We start from the raw sequence: 24,713 nt of genomic DNA, 5'->3' as shown, positions 1-24,713 counted from the left end.
TAAGTCCTTCAACGAGAGCGACAATCTGGCGAAAATGAGACCGCAACGTGGACTTTTCCTACAGCGAGCAAAACACTGCCGGAAGTAGTTTAGAGGAGGTATTAGCGACAGCTCCGTGATATTATTCTACTCGACGAAAGGAAACGCGTGTATTTTTTCACCATAGCGATAAACGCTGACCTTGCTACCTTAAAAGCGCTCGTAAATCACTTTTTTAAATGTATGCAGGCGATTAATTCGTAGCCACTCAGCGCGTCAGTGCAGCTAAACAAATGAAAGCTACACATGCTGTAATGGACGCCGTTTACCGAATTAATAAAGGTTTCATTATTTACAGCAGTTGTTAACCGGCTATTGATACTAGGTTTGATGTGTGACGTTTCGTTGATGTATTGGGTGGCCATAATTTTTATGGACTTTCTATTTGGGTTCGTATTTATGTTATAGTTTAGTAAACGACTCGCGTTGCCAGATTGATAGTTTTTGATTAGCATTTTACATTTACATAATAGAAAATATGAAAGATAGACCGCTGCAGTAGGTATAATGGTTTAGACGCGAATCGTCTATTTTTATTTATTAGGTGCGCAGTTACGTAGACGTCCATGCTGCATTCAAAATCGTTGACGTTGCAACTTTTGTTCGTGAAATTCACTAACTAACTGGGTCCTGCGGCAGTGTATATTGGTTGCGGCCGGCATATTCTGAATTCGACTATCGAGTTGAATAACTTTTTGCGTAAGTTTATCGAGTTTTGGCGAAATGTTTTTATTATTAATCAATATTAAGACTTATCCCAAATATTTAAAAAGCAGAAGCACACGAGTGCACGGAGCGAGGCTGGCTATAAGCCAATCACTTATCACCAATTAAAACGTTCCTTTGTTTAAACAGCATCATTGTTTGGTATTTTTGTAAAGAGAGCAAGCATGCATGATGTACGGCCACGGGAATGCGCAATACACGTTTTAAACTTTATAAAATCGGAGTTTCCGACATGTTTAAATGATAGATAAACGAATATTCAAGTACGCTTAAGGAGGTTTCCCCAGCAAAATGATGGGATAGTCGTATTATTACTAGGTAGCTATTCGAAATTTATAATATAGAAAAATGAATAAACAGCAGTTTCTACAATATATTGCCTTTAACTTTGATTGTTTAATATTTTTCATAGTTAGGTTTTCATTTCATTAGTTTAATTTTGCAATGGCACTAAAATTGTTGATTTCGTGCATCTCCTACTAAAGTATTATAAATAATTTTAATTTGCAACCACGACTATTAGATAGACAATTGCATAATGACTATTTTGGTACTTTAAAATTCTCGAACTGACCTAAAATAGGCCTACGAATTTTTTTTTAGTTAACCTTGGCATATTCCCGCCTGCAACTCGTGAGCCATAAATGTTCGCAATGAATGCTCAAGGCCGTTAGCTCGGGGGAAGGCTTTAAATCATATATCAATGCAATCCGAGCTGCGATATTCCGTAAACCAGCTGTTCCAAATGTTAACCGATTTAAAAATAAAATATTATTTTAGGTATTCTCGTTTTATTTAAAGCTGTTACGAGGAAATCATAATTTACTATATGAAAATCTATAATTTAGGCTTATTCAAACAAACTATTGATAAATAATAAAATTACGATGCAGACCATAATCTTTGCCTACAAAATAATCTATTATTTGATATCAAAAGAAATTGCTAATTCCATTACACTTGTGTATTCATAATTTATTCTAATTTTATACCATTTCGGTTAGCTACTTCACGTGTTGTATCACTTCAACACGCACAGGTGTTGAGGAACTTGCGGTAAATTCGAATCACGTAAGACCGTTGATCCAAAACTACTGCTTATAGAGAAACCATTGACCAACCAATTAAGCATTGGTCCGAGTATGTCAGTGCTGGAAAATGTTGTCGAGTTCAGATGAATCTTCGGTCACAGTGATCCGATATCTCCCCAATACACTCTAACATTCCTGAAAGAACAAAGGGAACAAAAAACAACGCGTGAACCTGCTGCCTCAGTTCTCTGTTAGTTTGACGCGCCACTCGCTGGCTTCTGCTCTGTTTTAATTTCGTCTTTTTGAATAGGGGATATCTAAGCCTTTCCATATTGTTTTATTGAATTGTTCATTGATTTTGTAAAAAAACGTAGGATGTTCTCAATTCGACGTGTTTTTTTTTTATGTTTGGAGATGAAACCCTTAGTTTTTAATAAAGGCGGCATTGCAATAAGGATGACTTTGATATCCAATCGATTTAAAACGGTAAAAAAATGTAAATATTGTTAAAGCCGTAGGTTTAGAGGTAGGTCGATAGCAATATGGATAACATTATTATTAACAGTATGTAAAAAAATTGTGCGCAGTGGATAGTTGGCTGTGAAAGATCTCACGGGTTCGATTCCTGCTTTGTGATAAATGTGTAAACTCAAAAATACTTATCTATTGTGTTTGAGATCACATTTTTTTTACCAACCCCGGTTTTAAATATGCGACATCTATGACTCAATACTTTTATATGGCATACTGTAGTACAATTACCATCTTCTATACATATAATAAAAGTCCCCTTTTCTGTCTGTCTGTTATCGATTGTCACAAAAGCTACTGAACGGATTTTTATGAAATTAGGTATGGAGATAGTTTCAGACCCTGGGAAGGCTTTAGGCTACTTTCTATCCCAGAAAATATATAGCGGGAATTTCATCCCGGAAAACTTCTTTACGCGGGCAAAGCCGCAAGCAAAAGCTAGTAATCTATAAATATTTTGTTTATATTATTTTAAAAAAACATGACGAGTATCAAATTGGGTTAAAAACTTCATTTTCTAATGTAATTCATTCCAGAAGTTTCGCATAATATTATGATATTGAATTCCCAACTATAAAAATGTCATATCGTACCGCGGGTTCAAACGATTATTTTATGAAATATGATAATAAACATATCAAATTTTGATTTATATCTCCGTGTTTATCCGTTAGTCCATTTCGAAATCTCCGCATTAGCATCAACTGCATTGCATTTGGAGTGATTTTAATCGTGCCAGTGAACATACTGATAGACGTGGGATTAAATAGGGCAATACTTGAGTCGGCACAACTATTCGCGTTATTCTTCTCTGTACTTAAGGCAATAAGATCCAAATTGGCTTGACAGGAAAATACATATAAAATAATACGTCCATATTAATTATCCACGATTTATTTTTATTCACTCTTAATTATTATTTGTACAATTTATACATCATTACGAACACAAGTCATACTTAATTTAGGATATTTATTCATGTTTCATGCGGCATGGATGTGAAGCGAACAGTCATTGACATTACAAACTCTAGAATACACAGGATCTTAGGTAATTCTACAATATTATAAATAATGTTATTTTACGTAACCGTACAAGGTATACATTACAATGTATAAGTGCGGCTGAGTGAAGTATAGCAATTAAATACAAACATAAGATCATAAATTTATATTTTTACGTTTAATTCAAAATAATTCTTGTTCGGATAATTTGATAAATATAATGATATTAGTACAGAATCATCTCTCGCCGTTCAAAGGCGGGCGTGTCTATTGAAGATTTACTTACGTAAGTTACTTACGAACTAACTAACGTAAAAATGAGCGAAACTTACGAGTATAGCGCCCGCCTAACAGAAAACTTGCGCTGCCCAATACCCATTATATTTTAAGGATGCCAAACTGTTTTTTGACTATTTTCTGACCGCGTCAACAAATCATTCAATAACCCTACTGTAAAACTATTGGTGTTACAATAACTATAAATACAATTTATTGTCCAATCATAAAAAAATAGTATGATATTTTAGAGTGAAATTAAATAGTACGAAAAACCTTATTCTTTATTATGATGTACCAAAACTGAGGAAAAATAAAGCACATAATAACGTTCAAAATAATATACAAAACAAAACTGATACTTTTGAGATTATATAAACATATCGAGAAGGAAGACGATTGCGTTACATTCATAATTCGTAATATAAAATAACGGGTCCGCGTATACTTTCTACACGCCGACACTTCATTTCATTCATCGCGGAAATTTAAAGAAAATTATAATTAGTCAATGTGATTATCTTCGAAGTACCCTATTTGAAGACCAAACACGCAAATGGCACACTTCGCACCTTTATTATAAGAGAACTCCATAGCTTTTTGCACGTATCTCTTAGTCCTGACTTATTATCCTCAATTCAAAATGATTTACAATCGTTTATACCCTTATTCTGCCGTGCTAAGCGCAAAAGCGGTATGTCAGAGAAATCTTATTTCGCGATAATCAAAGTTTTATAAATATATTTGTATGTAAAACTGAAATAGAGAAACCTCTTTTAAGGTTTTTTCCACAAATTCTAAACAAGATACCGTTATTTACGTAAGTTCGTTGGATGGTCATTTCTTTAAGCTATCTGACGACATAAAAATCAATTTTGATTTTTTTTGAGATACCGCTTTTGAGCTTATACAAAAATATACCTAAAAATCAACAAGTTTGATCACATCTCTACATTGTGAAGGTGATATATATACATTTCGTAAAGGGCTACCCACACGAACGGTTGACGCGTTAAAGACCCCATTTCGGCCACAATGCGTTTCACAAAGGTCGCCGCACGTCAAACGAAAACATTCTCGCGTTACACGTTGACGCAATCCTTCCACAGAGGTCGACTATTGCGATAGATTTATGCGAGCGCCAAGAATTGTTGCATTACCATTGGATTTCAATGTTTTAATTCTTATATTTTATCGTAAGAAAATTATTATGAGGGTACACGGAAATTCTATCATTTTCAAATAATACAGTATGAATATACGATTAACTATCATTGGTTCATTTGATAAAAGCAATGACCATAGATTATCGACGTGACGTATACGAGTATAAAACGATTTGAAAGATTGGTGACGAAGCGTCGCTTTGATGCATTGGCATCCATCCCTCTTTGCCATTAGAGGTACCTGAGTAAACAATATATTCATGTCTAGGCAGATCGCTCGCTCCATACAAGCTTACTATCGAACCAACAAACGCAAACACTCTGTGGAGGACTTTTATTATTTTCCTTAGATGATATATTTATGTTATCAAATTGAAAAATTACGCATTTTACATATGAATTATTATTTCTCGTAATTTAGATCGAAGACGAAAAATAACTCGTAGAATGTAAGTTTCTGTGCCATGAACACATAATGTTTTTCTATTACCTCATGTAAAAAAAAATATTTATTAATCGACTTTGAACAAATTAAATCCGTAATTAGCATAACAAAATTATTTTCAGATGTACACACGTGCCAATAGTTTGTTATCCCTGACCTAGGGTGTTAAGTAACGTTGACCCTTCGAGAAATAGATGTAACATTACCCTCAAAAGTTTAGTTACATTTTGGCCTTTACCCAAAAATGTTGGCACACTCTTAGACAGTCAATGAATAAGAAAAAATAGTTCATATGCATTTTAAAATAAGTACCAAATACATGTACAAATACCTAAAGATAAAAATGCGAATTTAAATGGAGTATAAAAAACAATATTATAATTCGAATCAATAATTAATTCGATACAACCTTACATTACTAAGTCGATCAGTGGTCCTTCGAGCCATATCCAACGTGATGTTAACGATTTATGCATTATCTACTTGGCTTATAAAAAAGCAACCCGAAGGCGTAGAGAAAACATGTTACTATGCAGTATTAACTATGACTGTCTATGAAAAGAAATATATGAATCCATAAACATGACACTATATTGATATGATTTACGTTTTTACATTTAGAAAAAGAAATATCAAATTGATTTATATTTACATCAACGCGATTTATTTTAAAACTGTAAACATATGATAAAATCGAATTACATATTATATTATGAACACAAAACCTGTCTTATTGTGAGGCAAACTTGAGATCTAAATTTATACAACTATTATATTTGGATATGTAATGCTTAATGGGAACTATTGAATACAAAAAAGTCATCAGAAAAAAGTAATTACTAATTTAGACAGCTAACAGACCAATGGTATTAGAAATATAGGGATGACACAAAATGTTTGATGTGAAAGGTCAAAAGGTCACAACATTCTCTAATTTATTAAATAGACATTCAAAAGATATGTACAATTATAGACATTTATCACGAATGCTACCCAAACTAGGCCCATTTAATTTACCAATAAATATTGAACATCAAATCTAAACATCCAGTACATCAACATGAAGACAAACACTGATAAAGTTTGGAATCTATTTTTATGATCTGTGGCATATTTTTTAAACTAATTATTTTATGAACTGCGACGTATATTTATTGGAGATATGTTCGAAACACTGCTCATAAGGTTAGGAAAGATGGAAGCCTGGAAGAGTTTTTAGATCGAACAGAAAAATGTATGAAGGAATGATTGCATGGAAATACAAAATCTACAGTATCTATCACAAGAAAATCGGTCCCATATTGAAACGCATTGGATTGACAGCTTAATTTTATTGTACGCTCCCATACAATCGCCCAACATTCCAAATACCTACATTACCAACTTAAGTCTTATCGAACTACTCGCACCAACTTCGGACGAGTCGGGCGACTGTGTGGACACGTACTAATCGAATTATTCTAAAGGCCAGTTCCTTCATTCGTAATAAAGTAAGTGAAAGTTACTGTTACTTTTTCCTATATAACGCATGTGTTGTGGAAATTCGAACACCTTTAGATATAGCTGTTGCATTTAAAGATTCGGAGGAACCGGCTAATAATCGAGTGAATCGATTACAAAATATCATGAAGGTAATCGTTACAAGAGCTACAGTATCTATGACACGTCTAATCAGAGTTGTAATTAGTTTCCTGCATGAGAGGCTGTAGGTCTTCGCGCTTGCGCTCGCCGCGGTTCGGTATCCTCGTGATGCCTTCCAGCACGCCGATGTCCGATAAACTGTCGACAAATACATAAACTCTATCGATACATTTCAAAGGCAACTGTTACAAAATATGCTTAAATCTGTTCATTTTTCAACACAATATAGTACATAATTGAAGAATATAACTATACATCGTGTGTATATGTATTAAATATATTAATATGGTCCAAAAATGTCAACACCCTTTATCTGAAATATGAGTTTTAAACCTTAATAGTCAAAGTTTATTTTTCGTTGGATTGATTTGACCAGTCAAAAGGTTAAAATTGAAACTTACGACATACTAATCTTTCTCTCGACAGGTTATTTCAGTTAGAACCTGGATTAATTGACCAAATATTACCCAACTATATACTATCACAAACAGTCAAATTATTATTAAATCAATGAATGAATAAAATAATTTATTTGACACTGTAAAAAGTTATGCAATATTTAGATTCCGTCAATATTAACTCTACCGCAAGTCCGGAAACCAGTTCTCACTTCACACCAGAGAAGAACGAGCACGACACTCCGAACACTAAAGCATGAGACAAAATTAAATTTTACTAAAAACCCTAGCTTAATGCAGGAATTGTATTAGACTTTATTATTATCGATATTAGAAGATCTGCGAGTCACAAAACAAGGCAAGAAGTATAACGTGTTCCATAGAAATTCTACGTCTGTTTATTAGCATCTACTCTATTTTCTATTTGAATCGTAACATAACAGCACGTATAAATATTGTGTAACCTGTACAAATACATACACAGCGCATGAAATGATACGTTCGACGTATCGTAACGGATTCAAAAATATGTTTCAATATTATAATAACAGCGCTATTTATATACCCGACATTGATTATACGCTATGTTACATACATACATAACATCACGCATTTATCCCCGAAGGGGTATGCAGAGGCGCAACTAGGGCACCCACTTTTCGCTAAGTATGTTCCGTTCCATGATGTGATAGGGGGCGAGCCTATCGCCATATCGGGCACAAATTCCAGACTCTGGGCTGATACTGAGCAGAAAACCCAAATATCACTTTGCCCGACCCGGGATTCGAACCCAGGACCTCAGAGCGCTATTGTACCGGACATGCAATACAACTACGCCACCGAGGCAGTCACACTATGTTCACAAACGAAATTTATTATAAACAAATATTTGTTAGACCGGATATTATTACGCCTTGCGTCCTGGAAAATGGTCATTTTATTTGATCTACAACATCATTACGTTTACACGGATATGTCAAATTATAATATTATTGATGTCATGAATGTAACTCGGACAAGTCAAATTGTATCTACGAGTTCATGAATGTCATGTTAATTAAAATATTCTTTTTTTCTATGGTCATAGCACTACAACTTCTCGAGCTACAACTTCTCTCACTAGCACTACATCTTCGGTAATAAATACTTCACAAAGTATACAAAGTATGAAATTCATAGTAATCTACGAAATTGATCGATGTATTGACAACAATCCTCACACTAGACAAGCCTGTATCCTGTATTTGTTTCTTTTTAAATATTTTATATGCAATTGACGTAGGTGGGAGCGTCTAGTATTATATATTATTATATACTCACACTTGAGGCTTGACATCATCCACGTGGTTGGGTGTAAAGTATGGGTTGGCGGCGGCCGGTCGGAACTTATAGCCGGTCATCACGAAGAACACCAGTGTCGCCATCTCGCGGAACATCTCGTCCATCCAAGAGTATTGGAAAGGCACTGTGATCTGTGTCATGTTTTGGAGTTGAAGAGGGAAAAAATGTACATAGATATTATATGGCGCAATATACTGCCCAATGACAGTAGGTATTTTATATTTGATAACGTTAAGCAAATTTACAATAAGCGCTATTATTCACTGTTTTAACTGTATACACAAAATATTATTATACTTTGTGTAGTTATTATTTAATTGTCAAAATGTATATAGTCAGAAAAGTGTAAGAGAGATAAAGCGATAGTACGGCCATTCGTCGTGATATGGAACTGTCAACTGATGAAACTGAAATGGAACCATAACTCACCTCCAAAATGGACACGACGAACCTCGTGAAGTATATATAACATACGACCATCACGTAGAAATGTTTGAATAGCTTCAGTTTGCGCAGATTGATCGCGGCCTTGCCGTCGGTCGTCGACGCGTCTTGCAGGTGACGTATCGACCTGTCAAACAAACCAACATGGCGCCGCTGTCAACATTTAACACATTCATTACGCAACGTGCCAATCACGCGCATCGGTGTGTTCATCTGTTTTGCGAATGTTTTTGTTTTGGAAATGGCATTTTGTTATAAATGAGTATTTTGACTTGCGTTGATAGACTGGCTGTGACAATTCGATGAAAACTCGTTGCTTGCCAAAGGGGAGTGTCTTTGGAGAACAATTGTTTGTTATTGATTTTAAAACGTTAATATTCTTACTATTAAAGATGTGCGAGGAAGCCACTGAGATTATTTAAACTGTCTCCTAATACTCCCAAGAAAGTTATTACAAGCTACTGGAATCTCAAATAAAAACATTTCTATTTGTGAATCACAACAGGTTTTAAATAAGTTACAACAACCAAAGACGATATTTTAATTTGATGGAGCCAATTTTTTCATTTTTATTCCTGAGAATAAGAGAATAGCACAGCACTGTTTATTGAGTAACAGTGACGACTACTCACCACCAAATTCCGTTCACTTCTATACTGGCAAGGCATAGATACCCCCCACTGCACCTGAGTATACGAAGTAGGGCGAATGACAGCCTATTATGCCTCACCGGAGAACACAAATATACCAACTTGGCTGATCTCGGTGCACGAACTACTTATACTCAGGTACTGCGGTCGCTATCCATACTGATACAAATGTCTTACGGCCAGCATATATAATTCAATTTGTGAAAAAAAAAAAATAGAACGCCAGCGATATGTAACGGAGATGAGATGGATCCATCCAAATCTCATTCCAATTCCACAGCAAACGATACTAACCACACAACAGGGAACAGCACAGCGCCGCAGCACAGCAGTTCTACCAATATGAAGATGTCGCGCCACGCATTGTGTTCCGCAGCGCCCTCCTCGCTCTCCGCCAGGATGATCTCAGCCACATTCGCCAACACCTAGTAATATAGGTAGCTTGTAGTATAGGTATCATAGCTTATAGTATAGATATAATCGTCATAGAATATATTATAGGTATAGTTGTCATAGCATATAGTATTGATACGAGAGAATAATTTAAGGGTTTGTGTCATTACGTTACACGTATTGATTTAAATACATGTTTATGCAGTGAAATGTAAAAGAATATGTGTTTTCCGATTTTTTGTAGTTTGTTTTTGTTAGAATACGGGGTATATATTTTTGTACATTATTACTATGAGACTTTATTAGAGATAAAAATAGAATACCATATTAATAACTTATGGTGTTCGCTATTAGCGTGGATACGAACACCCTACGAGCTATTATCAAACAGTGACAACGTTACCTGCAGCGGTATGACGATCATGAACAACTTCTTGTCGCGGTCGGAGAGTATGTGTTTGATGAAGTTCCACCCGGTGCCCACCAGCACTATCGTCACGAACAGCACCGCGCCCTTCAACCTAGAGCCGTGTGAGAGAGTTAATTGCCAGCCTATTGTGAACCTTGTGCCATAACTCTAGTATACAATATTACAATTTAAAAGGTCAATCAATACGGCCTTGTATGGCTCACACGGCTTAGCTGTGCCTCTGGCATTGCTTTAGTCCATGGGCGGCGAAGCTGTTTACCATCACAATGATCGCACGTTTGTCTATTAATGCAATAAAAAAAAAATCCGCACAGTACTCGACGATAAATATAACAAGTGAATAAGGCTAAGTTTCGACTAGCAAATTTTCGCAGCAATATACTGAACATGAACTTTCAAATGCGTTTACAATTACGGCAATATTTATATAATTAACATGTCTTAACTGTGCGATTTCGTCGCAAGTCCGTCAAATTTTGCAAGTCATCCTGCGGTCCACTTCTGCAAATTTTCTTGATAATATAAACATCGCTTAAAACGAGATAGCCGTACAATTTTGACTTGCTTCCTCTGACCAAAACATCGTCTGAAGTACAGCCGTACATAAAAGATCTTTATAGATATAGTGCATCGAACGCTGAATTACGAGCATTGTGCAATATTACATATAAATACTGACAGGATTGTAGATAGAAACCGTGATTATTAATAATAGCTTTTGCCCGCGGCTCCGCCTGCGTTATAAAGTTTTTCGGGCTAAAGTTTTCCGTTATAAAAGTCACGCTATATATTTTCCCGGGAGCCTATGTTCTTCCCAGGGTCTCAAAATGTCTCCATACAAAATTTCATCTTAATATGTTGGGTACTTTTTGAGTTTAACACGTTCAGGCAGACAGATGCAGTGGAGGAGTTCGTTTTATAATATATTTTTGTAGAACTTTTTAAGAGGCACAATCCCGTCATACATCATTGTTGCATAACTTTAACCGTTTACGCAGCGCAACGGAAGCTCTCAAAACTAATAAATTTTCCCAGTTTTTGCAACATGTTTAATTACTGCTCCGCTCCTATTGGTCGTAGCGTGATGATATATAGACTATAGCACTCCACGAACAAAGGACTATCCAACACAAACAAATTTTCAGTTCGAACCGATAGTTCCAGAGATTAGCCATTGCTGCTCCGCTCCTATTGGTCATAGCGTGATGATATATAGCCTATAGCACTCCATGAACAAAGGGCTATCGAGCACAAAAAACTGAAAAATTCTTTCAGTTTGAACCGGTAGTTCCTGAGATTAGCGCGTGCAAACAAACAAACTCTTCAGCTTTATATAATAATTTCAGCGAAAAGACTACTGTCAGAGATATACAACCCTTATTAGCAAGGCATCAAGGTATAAAATACTCACAAATGTGTGATGTAGTACAATATCGCCCAGGCTGTCACGTGTTCGCCTCTGATCTGTATGAAGTGATAGTTGATGCCGTGGAAGGCGAGCGACAACGCTTTCAAGTAGACCAGGATGCACATGATGATGTGGATGCGGTAGACCGTCTGTAGACTGGTCTTCAGAATGTACGTCCACAGCACAGCGCAGAAGAAGAAAACCATTGACGTCACAGCGTAGAACAGAGGCAGGGGGATGTCGCCGGCGGACAAATAGTTGCCGTTGTTGCTTTCGTATATTTCTATCTAGAAAGAGACAGATAAATGTCATAATTGTCTTCTAAACTACGATATACTACTTGTGATGTATAGCTGGTGGCAGACCCTACGTAATGTACGCAATGTCTATTTTTGCCGTCATGCAATATTGTATGAGCATCGTTGTGTTCGTCACTGTAGCTAAGATAATAAACGGTCATGATCACACAACATTCAACTGCTTTAAAAGCACGGGGCACCGTGCAACCGTGCAACGTGGAGTTTTATAAATAAAAGTGCGGGTGATGCTTCTATTTACTGGTGGTAGATAAAAAAAAATAATTACTAATGCTTTTTTTTCTACGTCTTATTTTAAAACTGCTGACAATCATTAAGAATTAACCTTCCAAATTTCATTAAAGTAGTAAAGCGGCAACATGCCTAAAAATGTATTTGAATCGACGAAGACCAAAAATCGTAAATAGATTCTTCTGTCTCAAATATCAATGTCAGTCAAGAATGTGATTCTTATAGGCCCATGGTACATTTGGTGATCGATACATATTGAAGTCCTCAAGTCCTCTAACAACCTGGTTCAGTAGGGCAGGACTCCCTGTATAATTTCATTGGTAATAAATAAATAGTAATAGATGTTCATCGTAAACGCTTACAATCATATTGACGGCGGGCGCGGTACCCTCACTAGTGTGAGGACAATTGTTGAAGTATAAATTGTAGAGGCCTTCCTCTTCCTTCGTCGCCACGTAGAGCGCGAACTGCCGAAAAACACATTTTTACAAACATTTGAGCAAATAGAACGTACAATGAGTGCACAAAAGAAATAAAAGCAAGGTCGTTAACAGCCTTTTACAAATCGAATCTTGTGTTGTTAATATACTACATTCATTGACTATGAAGCATTTAAATTCTGCTCTATATTAACCAATAGATCATTATATAGACATGAGTTTTGATGCGAGAATCGACTACATTACGTCACGTTCGAGTATTTTTATACTAAAACTATTTTACGCCGGCGAAGTCTCGAACAAAAGCCAATTTACGAATATCTATGGGTACAATTTTAAAATTCATTAATAGATACAGATTTGCTTCACGATTTTATAATTTGGTTTATGTCAGCTGTAAGTTCCATTGTTTATTATTATTGTATACTCACACTAGTATTGTAGTAGTCGAAGCCATTCCTAGTCTCTTTGGTGATTGGCAGCGGGCTGGTGTAACACTTCTCTTCTTCGTTCTCCGGTGGTGCTGGAATCAAACAATACTTTAATAAATATGTCTTATATACAAGGTCATTTTGACATTGCCTTAAATGAAACCATATACTCGTCTTGAGCTCTGCTAACATACTCCCACAAATAGTCATGAATAATGATTTATTCTTCCCAATAAATCCCAGTTTTACTAATTTTTTTGTAGCCTAGGAAGAATATGGTGTGCGCATATATTTCTGACTAAAAGTGTGATGTTTCAGCTCGGACGTATTCTCTAAGGTTAGTTAGTAGAGCCATTAAAGCTTGTAAAATTAAAAAAAAGTTATTATTGATATTTATTTGGTTCTAGACTTACACTGTTTTATTTACCATTGACGGTTCGAGTAACTAAGTGTAAAGTGTTATTTTCAAGAAGATTAGTACACATGTGGTTTTCTTTAGTAAGGCAATGCCAAAATGACCCTGTGTAATCATTTTAATTATCTTCTATTTACGCATATTGTGTAATTTAAATAAAACAGATTAGACAAGAACGCGCTCGTTACAGCTACACACAGATCATAAAATAATAAAATGTGATCAAAATCCTAAGTTTTATTATGTGATGCGCACACGCAATACTCACCGAGCGGTATCACGGATTTGTTTTGATACAAATGCAGGATTTTCGCTTTGCAGGTGACGTTTAATCTGTAACAAATGGTAAATAAATTTGGTACTGTAATTTAGTTAATATTCAAAAACCCATAAATTACAATTCTGCATATTTATCATGGATGCCATAAAGTCTCCCCCGCTCCCTAATCACTTCGAGGATTATCAAAAAAAGTTGACAATATGTTATTACAAAAATATTATTCAATTTTTCTAACACTGCCGAAAACATAACGTTGTTTCAGGCAGTTTTCAATAGGAACTAACTTCAGGGCGTTCATTAATAATTATTATACATTACATTAAATTATTGAAGTCCATTTTGAAGAACACGACGGCGGGGTGTTGCGGCGAGACCACATCGTTCTTCAGGAAGCACACATCCGAGTTCGCCTGCGCCAAGTACGGGCTGATCGCATCGTTTATGGTCCGGTCCAATGTGAACCCATACTGGAAAGGTAACATAGTACGTCATTACTATTACTATCATTCACAGCTGTTTTAGTATCATCATCATCATCCTGATGCAAATATTCGACCCGCTCTTCAAAATTAACCAATCAAAATAAGTCATTTGTATATACAACAAAATACTTTCTTCTGATTGGCCAATTTTATTAACGGATCGAAAACATCGTTTAGATTCGTTTGTTGTAATCGGCGGTTATACGTATCTTCTTGAGTAATGTCCCACATAAAATATACTTTGTTTGGTAACGTTATGTCATTAAGTGGGTGTATTTCCGTAGAGCATTTGTTTGATCTGGTTAAATGTCTTTATAGCTAGTGTCATTTTACTAGCCATCGTGATACTTAACGTTTTATGTCCTCGGGTATTTGTTTCGACCGATGGTTTTAACAATCCTATTAATATAATAAATGCGAAAATTTTTGAGAATGGATGTATGGATGGATGAGTATTTATGTAAGTTTGTTCCTCTTACACGAAAAAACTACTGAATGGATTTGGATGAAACTTTACAGAAACACACATAGCCTACAATTTATATTTATTTTGTGTAATTTGGTCATAATATAACGATACAAAGTATATATCAAGTAAGTCGAAAAAAAAAATATTCCAGAAAACTCCTTCATACGGGCGCAGCCGCGAGCAAACGCTAGTGTTTCATATTTTGTTCTCCTTTCCGGCGGCTAAGCTTCCATAGCAAAAATAACGTGGCACGATTTCCGTGTAAAACAAGGAAAATCCAATAAGCACACTCTTGCAATTATAATATTATTAATTACTATTTTGAACATTTACCTTAAGCATCAATATACCCACCACTTGACTCAACTGAGAAGGGGCTGCGACAACCCCTCGAGGGCGACTTTATTACGAATGAAATAAGGTTTATTTTTGTCAATCATTTGTTGTCAGCAGGACAATACATGGATGAAATTGCAGTTATTATTCACAAAGAAATGTTTCTCTACCATTCCTAAAAGTTTACTTATTAAGCAAATTGATCAGTCAACGAAGGGAATAGGGATTATATTACCTCGGCGCTTGACACAAACACGAATGGATTAACCTTAGGAACAACTTCTCATGTTCCCGTCAATACAAAGCATATACAATTATCTGTTGATCATAGTGATTCGAAATGCCGACGACAAATTACATACGGAGTTGGGCGATCGCTACTCACTATCTAATAAAATATCCTTTTATATAAAGTATACACTTCCGCTAAGTGTTATAGGCAAAATATTTATCAATACAATATATATAACTGTTATTTATACAGTCGGAATAATTACCATACATTTAGTTTTAAAAAATACTGAAGTGTTCCAAATTATATGTTTATTTGCTCGCATCATTAGACGCGTGAAAACGATTTCTGGGATACAAAGTTACCTATGTCCTTTTCAGTCTCAAACTATCTCTATAACAAATTTCATTCATTCATTGAGATAAGTTGGGTAGTTTTTGACCTTATCGTGTCATACAGGCAAACATATGCGGCGGGGGACGTTGTCTCATAATTTTTTTTTTTTACTTTTAAATACATACTTGTTCAATCATTTTAAGTAACCATTTACTACGCGCACGCACCGGTAACTCTCAAAAAGATGTTTTTTTCTCTCTTTTTTGCAACATTTTTCATTGAATCTCCGTTCTTATTGGCTATGTTTTATAGCCTATATCCTTCCTCGATGAATGGGTTATCCAACATTAAAAAAAATTTCCAATTCTAACCGGAAGAGACCTGAGATTAGCACGTTTGAACAGACTCTTCACCTTTTAAAATTAAATTAAAATACTTTATTTATCACGTAGGCAAACAAAGTTGCACTTATGTTACGTCAAAACTATGTATAGGAATAATTATTATTATTTCTACATAACAATTAAAATTACTTATGGCCACTTTAAATTAGGTATAAAATTTATAAGGAATAACTAGATAGAATATATAATAACTAGATACAATATATATATATATTGTACCTGTAAATCTTATCACCTCTGTTGATATATATATATATATATATATCAACAGAGGTGATAAGATTTGGTTCACTGTAGACTAAAGTCTTCATATGCCCCCATACATAATAATCCATGGGGGTCAGGTCTGGACTTCTTGCTGGCCACGGTATGGGTCCACCTCTTCCGATCCACTTGTTAGGGAAACTAATGTCTAACCATTCTTTGACACTTCTTCTGTAGTGTGCAGGGCACCCGTCATGTTGATACCACATTTCTCGAATGAGGTTGAGTGGTATATCTTCTAATAATTCGGGTAAATCTCGTCTTAAAAAGATTTCATAGTTTTCGCCGTTTAAATTTTCAGGGAGAAAGAAAGGCCCAATCAAATGGTTAGATATGATTCCCATCCATACTTTTAAACTGAACCGTCTTTGTGCTCCTTGTAGCCGTTTTTTATTGGGATTACCTTGATTTTTTGGAGCCCAGTAATGAGTACCATTGTGGTAATTTGTTATACCATCTTTATCAAACTTGACTCATCTGTCCACAAGATATTTTTAAAAAATGATGGATTTTCAAAATCCGCTTTAAGCATAAATCTTATTTAAAAATTTATTAAGACCTTCCCCAACTCTTGACGCGTACGTGTTATGGGCGAAAATAAGCAGAATTACGAAGAATTTCTTTAAAAAATCAATAAGAGGTATTTTGCGATATTTCAAATTGCCAAAATGATCTAATAACTAAAATTAACGTTATAGCATCGATATTATAACAAAAAATATTCATTAATTAATGAATAACAACCAAACATAAGAAAACATGTTTTAGAAATATAATGTTATTTTTCCTATATGTACTACAAAGTTCGATCAGTCACGATTTAGGCAGTTAAAGCGCCGTAAAGGGCAACTTCTTAAGTAATAACAATCTTACCTCGCCATAAACAGGCACCGAGGGCATCATGAAGTCCACCATGCGCACCTCGAGTATACCGCGCGTGAAGAACCCGAACGTTGTGAGATCCACATACCGCCGCTCATCATCCTGTTGAATAAACATTCGTATCTAATTACTTCCATGGCGTGATAAAATACTATCAATACAGAGAGTGAGTATTAGTAATATTAGGTTGATGATATACATTGTTCTGCTGTAATCATATTTACAAAAAAAAATCTGTTTTAATAATGAAAATTTTGCCATGTGACGTCACGAGACTTATGACCCCCCCCCCCCCCACTCCCCACTTGCAACGTGTGACGTAGATTATGAATCAATATAAAGACTACTTTCAATCCTGACAAAATGTACAGTAAAACATATATTGCGTATAAAAAAATCACATAAGCAAAAGCTAGTGTCATAATTAGTCTGTACTTATGTTCATTGCATAATCATACAACTCATAAATCAATACGCCAGCAATAACCAATTAGTGCGCTTCACGGATTTCTCGGCACAACATTGCTGTAAATCCTGAAATTAATTTTCAATTCCGTTGCGACTTCGGTATCTACTCTTGCGAGACTTCTTGTACTTGCCAGAGACGAAATCAGGACTGGGAACGTGGTCCCATATACCCGGCCCGTAATAATTTTTACAACATACCTAAATAATAAAGATGCGTTCGCGTTGGTTATACATTTCCGTAAAATAGATGTTGATCATATTATTCATGTAACAAAAAGTGTCCGTAAAAACATATGCTCGAGTCATGTTCAATATCTATACAGTCTTTCCTATAAAAATTTCGCAAAGCTACGCTTAGTTAAAATTCAAATTTACTCGATCAGCTGTAAGTCAAAATCCGTCACCTTGGCTCTTAATAAGGTTTAAACTAGGAACCGGTGATGTTTTTGTCAGCTATTTAAGCAATTCTTAACCACCTATTAACTCTTAAACAAGTTTATAAGTAAGACTGGTAATCTATATAGTACCGTAAAGCAAATACTTTTTAAGTACAATGGGCACACGAAGAGGTGTGAGATCTGGCATAATTATAGTTCCTATAGAGAAATCCCGAACCACAATAACGTTAAACATTTTTAAAAATATAAATGCAGACCACTGGGCGACCATTAGTATGAGATAAAAAAGAAAATTTTCACACACGTTAAAATTTTTTACCTTTCATTTATTCAAACATGAAAATAACATATCGTAAGGCTTGCGTTTTACAACTTTCAAAACTTTGTTACACTTACGACGCTTTCGCTTCTTTTGATTAAACTTAAAGCTAACACCAAACGTAATTAATGAATATAAGACATACACCTAAATGCAATATAGTTGTTCGAAGCAGCTAAAACGTAATATGACCCCCTCTTCTGTGCGTTGATCCGTATCTGGCCTTTAGTCTAAACATATATACATCGATTATTACAGGTATACACAGCAACGCGATTGGAAGTTGGAATAGTAATTAGATCTGACTACGATGCGATGCATGGAACATTCAGCGACGTTTTATAGAAGAGTGTTTAGCAAGATAGAAACTGGAATAATTATAGAGATGATTCTTGTATTGAAACCATTTCCGACAGACCTCATAGTGTATGAGGAGGAGAATTATATTACAGAACTAAGAGGCCGGCATAATTGTGGCGACTGCCGAGGGGTTATCACTTTACTCACAATCAAGTGCAGTGGGGTGACTTTGACTTGGTATTATCTAACCGAGTCCAAAAAGGAATTCATATACACAATATGCAACCTTTTTGTGTATACCCATTTATAAAAAGTAACTAACCAAACTTAAATAGTTTAACAAGAAAAAACCATATTGCTCTTTACATATTATCTATACTATTATATAAAGCTGAAGAGTTTGTTTGTTTGTTTGAACGCGCTAATCTCAGGAACTACCAGTCCAAATTGAAAAATTCTTTTTGCGTTGGATAGCCCTTTGTTCGTGGAGTGCTATAGGCTATATATCATCACGCTATACCCAATAGGAGCGGGGCAGTAATGGCTAATCTCAGGAACTACCGGTCCAAACTGAAAAATTCTTTTTGTATTGGATAGCCCTTTGTTCGTGGAGTGCTATAGGCTATATATCATCAAGCTATGACCAATAGGAGCGGAGCAGTAATGACTAATCTCAGGAACTACCGGTTCAAACTGAAAAATTCTTTTTGTGTTGGATAGCTCTTTATTAGTGTAGTGCTATAGGCTATATATCATCACGCTATGACCAATAGGAGCGGAGCAGTAATGGCTAATCACAGGAACTACCGGTCCAAACTGAAAAAATCTTTTTGCGTTGGATAGCCCTTTGTTCGTGAAGTGTTACAGGTTATATATCATCACGCTATACCCAAAAGGAGCGGAGCAGTAATGACTAATCTTAGGAACTACCGGTCCAAACCGAAAAATTCTTTTTGCTTTGGATAGCCCTTTGTTCGTGGAGTGCTATATGCTATAAGTATATCATCACGCTATACCCAATAGGAGCGGAGCAGTAATGGCTAATCTCAGGAACTACCGGTACGAACTAAAAAAATCTTTTTGTGTTGAATAGCCTTTTGTTTTTGGAGTGCTCTAAGTTATATATCATCACGCTATGACCAATCGGAGCGGAGCAGTAATGAAACATGTTGCGAAAACGGGGAAAAATTATTAGTTTTGAGAGCTTCCGTTGCGTGCGCTGCGTAAACGGTTAAAGTTATGCAACAATGATGTATGACGGGATTATTCCTCTTAAAAAGTTCTAAAAAATATATTATAAAACAAAAGTCCCCCGCTGCATCTGTCTGCCTGAACGTGTTAAACTCAAAAACTACCCAACGTATTAAGATGAAATTTGGTATGGAGACAGTTTGAGAGGCTCCCGGGAAAGTACTACTTTTATAACGGAAAACTTTAGCCTAAACAACTTTATAACGCGGGCGGAGCCGCGGGCAAAAGCTATAACTAATATTATGATGAAAAATAAAAACAATAACCTATGTAATAATAATATCAGCCCTGTATTATATACATGCCCACTGCTGAGCAATAACCTATACATACAATTTATTTAGTTCGCATTTCCTGGTAATTTAGTAGCCCATCGACCCATCACTGCTAAAGTTAAGTTGATTTAACTGGTTACAAGTTCATTGTAATGGAAGTTCGTCGATTGGGTAAATGAGAAAGTTGAAACGATTTAACGGAATGGCATACTTATCTTACTAATAGGTTTGAGGTTTTTCTCTACTCGACCTAAACTCAATATACTGAGCGCCCGCCTTGAGACCCTCAGGGTGGCCCAGTTTCCCTTTAATTGAAAACGGAATACCCTAGAATATTACTGACTATTGTTGTTGTATGGATAGATGTCTGTTTCTGGATTATTTCTAAAATTTGATATAATATAAAGGTTTTTAACCATAAAGAGCATATTGATTACTATTGTCTATTTAAAATAAATATGTAATCCACTATCAATAGGTGTTTTAAGTAACCATAATATGGTTACTTAAAACTCTATTGATAGTGGATTACATATTATGTTTAAAAGCTGGTCGAACAGCTCTCTAAAGACGGTATTAATAAATCATTTTCACCTTTCAGTAAGATCCCAAGTAGACATTTGATGTATCGAACTATTGTATGTATATGTATGTAACGAACTAAGCCGCTTCCTTTTGTCTTTATTATAGTATTAATATAAGAATATGTATGTTATCATTTGTGTAATAAGACAATAAACTGATTTATTATTATTATTATTATTATTTAATAAACAAAGCTTAAGTTGTAACTTAAGAGCTTGTATTCGGCTGATTGGGTCGAATACAAGAATAAAAATATATTTAAACTCATTTATCAAAATCCGCTATCTGTTTATTATATAACGACGACATCAAGATGCTGACTGTAATTGGATTACGTCTTAACTAAAATCGCACTTCCTAGCGAAATTAAGTTACATCTAACTATACGGCTTATAGAGCCGTCGCGCTGAGAGCTCGAATCTATTTGACATATCCTATAACCAGTTTGTTACACTTGTTCACGTCCCGCCAGCATCGCGTTACCGTCTCCTTCCGTCCGATATTTGAGCAAAGCTGCACTTTCTTACGTCTAATAATAGGGCGCCAGACGAACACCATCATAAATAACTAAGTTAAAGCACACAATTGTTTACAAATGATTTATTTTAGCCTCAACTATTGTCCTTAACAATGAGGCAGATTTAGTCATACAAAACATACTTTAATATAATATACATCCCGCACATGCGCGGAGCAGTAGGAGCAAAAGTAGTCCGCAGCTGATCGCTCGCACAAGATTTTTCCGGGATAAACGTACTTATACATTTTTATACTTTCCGGAATAAACAGCAGCCTATGCCTTTTCTTATAGTTTAAGCTTACTTCATACTAAATTTCATCAAAAATTTATTCAGTAGCTTAGCCGTAAATGAATATGAATAAACAGCAGCCTATGCCCTTTCTTATAGTTTAAGCTTACTTCATACTAAATTTCATCAAAAATTTATTCAGTAGCTTAGCCGTAAAAGTATAACATAGAGACAGTGAGCCAAACTATCGCATTTATAATATCGGCATGGTTAAATTATTCACATGGAAACATTATTTGAATATATCTATGTTGACTCTGCATACAAACTACTAAGTTAAAGCAATACATTTAATAAAACACATTGCCATTTAAATATTCATAATTAAATTTTACGACACAAACATACAGTTGATGTTGATCATAAACTATGAAATAAATTAAGTACTATTTAAAAGTCAACAGATCATTAGTAGCTACAAGTGTTTGAGAATTTAATTTTCAGCAATAAAATACATAGAATTATTGGCACCGCTTTGGTGTACGCTAATATTCGCTCTTTGCAAATGTATACTTTACATAGTAATTTTTTAGCCCTGTCTAAATAATAATCAACAATTTAAACAATGCATCTGAAAGTATGAAATTTTGCACTAAGATTGTTTACATATAAACACAAAGAAATTATGGTGATAAATCATTCTTCAGTTCCAGGTTATGTATGTCAGGCAGTGACATGGAGTCCGATCCCATAAATTTTTATCTACACTTTCCTCTACCCTGTATGATGTCTACAGAAATCAAATATACATTTATTCCAGACACAGAACAATCAAAACTATGGAAGTCACTTTTTATGTTAGGAATTTACATAAATAAAGCAATATTCTTTACTGTACAATACTGCCATGATAAGCTCAAAAGCAGTATCTGGAAAAAAAACAAAAACCTGATATTTATGCCATTAGATAGCTAAAACAAATACTCATCCAATGAACTTACCTAAATAATGGTATCTTGTTTAGAACTTGTTAAAAACAACCTTAGAAGAGTTTCTCTATCTCAGTTTTACATACAAAACTGTAAAACTATATTTACAAAACTTTGATTATCTCAAAATAAGGTTTTCCCTGAGATACTGCTTTTGCGCTTAGCACGGCAGAATATCCATTTATCCAATTCACACAAATTAATTTCTAATTAGCTATCCTGCCTATTCGGTTTTGCATGTAGACACAATAAACTGTCAAACCATGTCCATAGCTTCTATAGAGAAACAGGCAACAGCTACGATCGCTGCAGCAAGACAAGTTAATGTTCTTGTTCTTTTAGCACCTTACAATGGTTTTGATAAATTTTAAACCAGTCATATTATGATTGGAAGTGTGTAATTACTTCCTACAATGTTCTGTGTCATTTATTGAACTTATAACATGAATGACTTTGTCTCACAAAGGAAAAACCAATTAGTAAGATTAGCACTCATTGGGGGGTATTTTTAAGTAAAGATTGTTGGGTGAGAAGGACAAAAATGGAAATAGTTTACAATTCCACAATTTGGGGTCAATGTGCAATATTATAGTCAAGTTTGACTATAGACCTAATGAAAAGCACAAAATATGTATGTTATTAACTAAATGAAGTACCTACAATTGAACATTTCTTAAGCATTGTCATGAGCCTTATTTTCAGTGCAAGTGAACTTTACATATTGAATTGCATTTCACCTTCAATTTTAAAGTAAAAGTACATGGCATTTTTATTATAAATTTTTAGTAGTCAGGTTTTCAGGTGGCTTGAAATTTACACATTCTCCGTGCTAACGTATGACGTATAGTAATCCTACATTAGAGTAATGCAAGCAGCTTTCAAACTAATTATTCGCCTTGCTTAAAAAACAACATTGAATGGAAAATATTGTTAGAATTTCAACATAGCATAAATGTAAACATGTTCAGGCTTGAACGAACGCTTACAAGGATATGAAATGCTAAGCAAACAAATGTCGTGAAAAAAATACTTACAGTAAGATGCAATTTGTGTATTCTGCAAGACACAGTAACAGCTACCAAGAGGATGTGCAAAAAAGTCGCTTTCACTGTACGAAACATATTTCATGACTAATTTAATATTAAGAAAAAAAACAAAATTATTGTTTTACTTTATTGCGAAATCCAAATACAGAGACGAAATCCAAAAACATTTCTCTCAAGTGACTGAAAAATGACATTTGTTTGACCACAGATTACAATAGGGAAGTGCAGGGAAGTGTTCGATTTGTGGTTATATTCTCTTTGACTAGTGGTACAGACTAAGAAAAAGAACGAGAACGGCGAACATTTAGAACAATGACAAGCGGCGAACACGTAGTGTAAATGACGGCTTTGTCAACTGATACATCTGTCATGTCTAGAATGCCTGATTTATCTCCTAGAAGTAGCTCATAGCTAGAGAGCATTAAAATAAATTATTAGTAACGATAATTGTTACAATTTTTATTGATGAAAAACATGTCTAGGATGATAATACTTACCTAATTTAATTTTATTTTGATATTCAGGATACGCAATTAAATCATTGTCACACATTTTATCTTCAAAGCTTTCAGAACTCAGAAGTCAATGTATTCTATTACTACTTGCTTGTATGCTACATTTTGCATCCTTTCATTCTTTTGTTAGTATATTGTGTATAATGCATGTGTTTGCGCCTGCGTATTACAAGGCTCTAGTATAAAACAAGCGTATTTTATGATTGGTGTACTTTTATTTATGTGAATGTAATATTTCTACATCCATCTCAATAACTCGTAGGCTATTTTTTTGACATTTTACTTCTGCACACATATATTTCTTTTTATTTATTTTGTGATCTAGAACTTATTAATCACGCTTACATGATTTATTTATTTTCATATTACAATCATA

General features: G+C 34.9%; 1 protein-coding gene across 1 annotated transcript; it reads right to left on the bottom strand.

The window, feature by feature from the left end:
* Positions 1-3,205: 3,205 nt before the first annotated feature.
* Positions 3,206-24,065, bottom strand: LOC115445599 (protein GPR107). The gene is made up of 12 exons (XM_030171922.2): positions 23,811-24,065; positions 17,434-17,544; positions 14,356-14,504; positions 14,026-14,090; positions 13,343-13,434; positions 12,834-12,938; positions 11,927-12,210; positions 10,489-10,606; positions 9,987-10,117; positions 9,028-9,169; positions 8,578-8,729; positions 3,206-6,997 (listed from the first exon to the last, which is right to left on the bottom strand). Exons 1-12 carry the CDS (start codon positions 23,895-23,897, stop codon positions 6,886-6,888), a joined length of 1,548 nt encoding a protein of 515 aa, XP_030027782.1. The 5' UTR covers positions 23,898-24,065; the 3' UTR covers positions 3,206-6,885.
* Between the last annotated feature and the right edge of the window lie 648 nt (positions 24,066-24,713).

The sequence above is a fragment of the Manduca sexta genome, chromosome 27 (genome assembly GCF_014839805.1).
Source record: "Manduca sexta isolate Smith_Timp_Sample1 chromosome 27, JHU_Msex_v1.0, whole genome shotgun sequence".
NCBI classification, from domain to species: Eukaryota; Metazoa; Arthropoda; class Insecta; order Lepidoptera; family Sphingidae; genus Manduca; species Manduca sexta.
Note: the sequence above shows the minus strand (reverse complement) of the source record. Positions and strands in the feature narration are given on the sequence as shown.

Excerpts from the sequence above, each read along its gene's own strand:
- LOC115445599 (XM_030171922.2), bottom strand. The coding sequence starts at position 23,897 with ATGTTTCGTACAGTGAAAGCGACTTTTTTGCACATCCTCTTGGTAGCT. Across the intron at positions 10,118-10,488 it reads TGATCGTCATACCGCTGCAG|GTGTTGGCGAATGTGGCTGA; the intron begins GTAACGTTGTCA and ends CTATATTACTAG. Across the intron at positions 9,170-9,986 it reads GTGCTGTTCCCTGTTGTGTG|GTCGATACGTCACCTGCAAG; the intron begins GTTAGTATCGTT and ends TTTGTTTGACAG.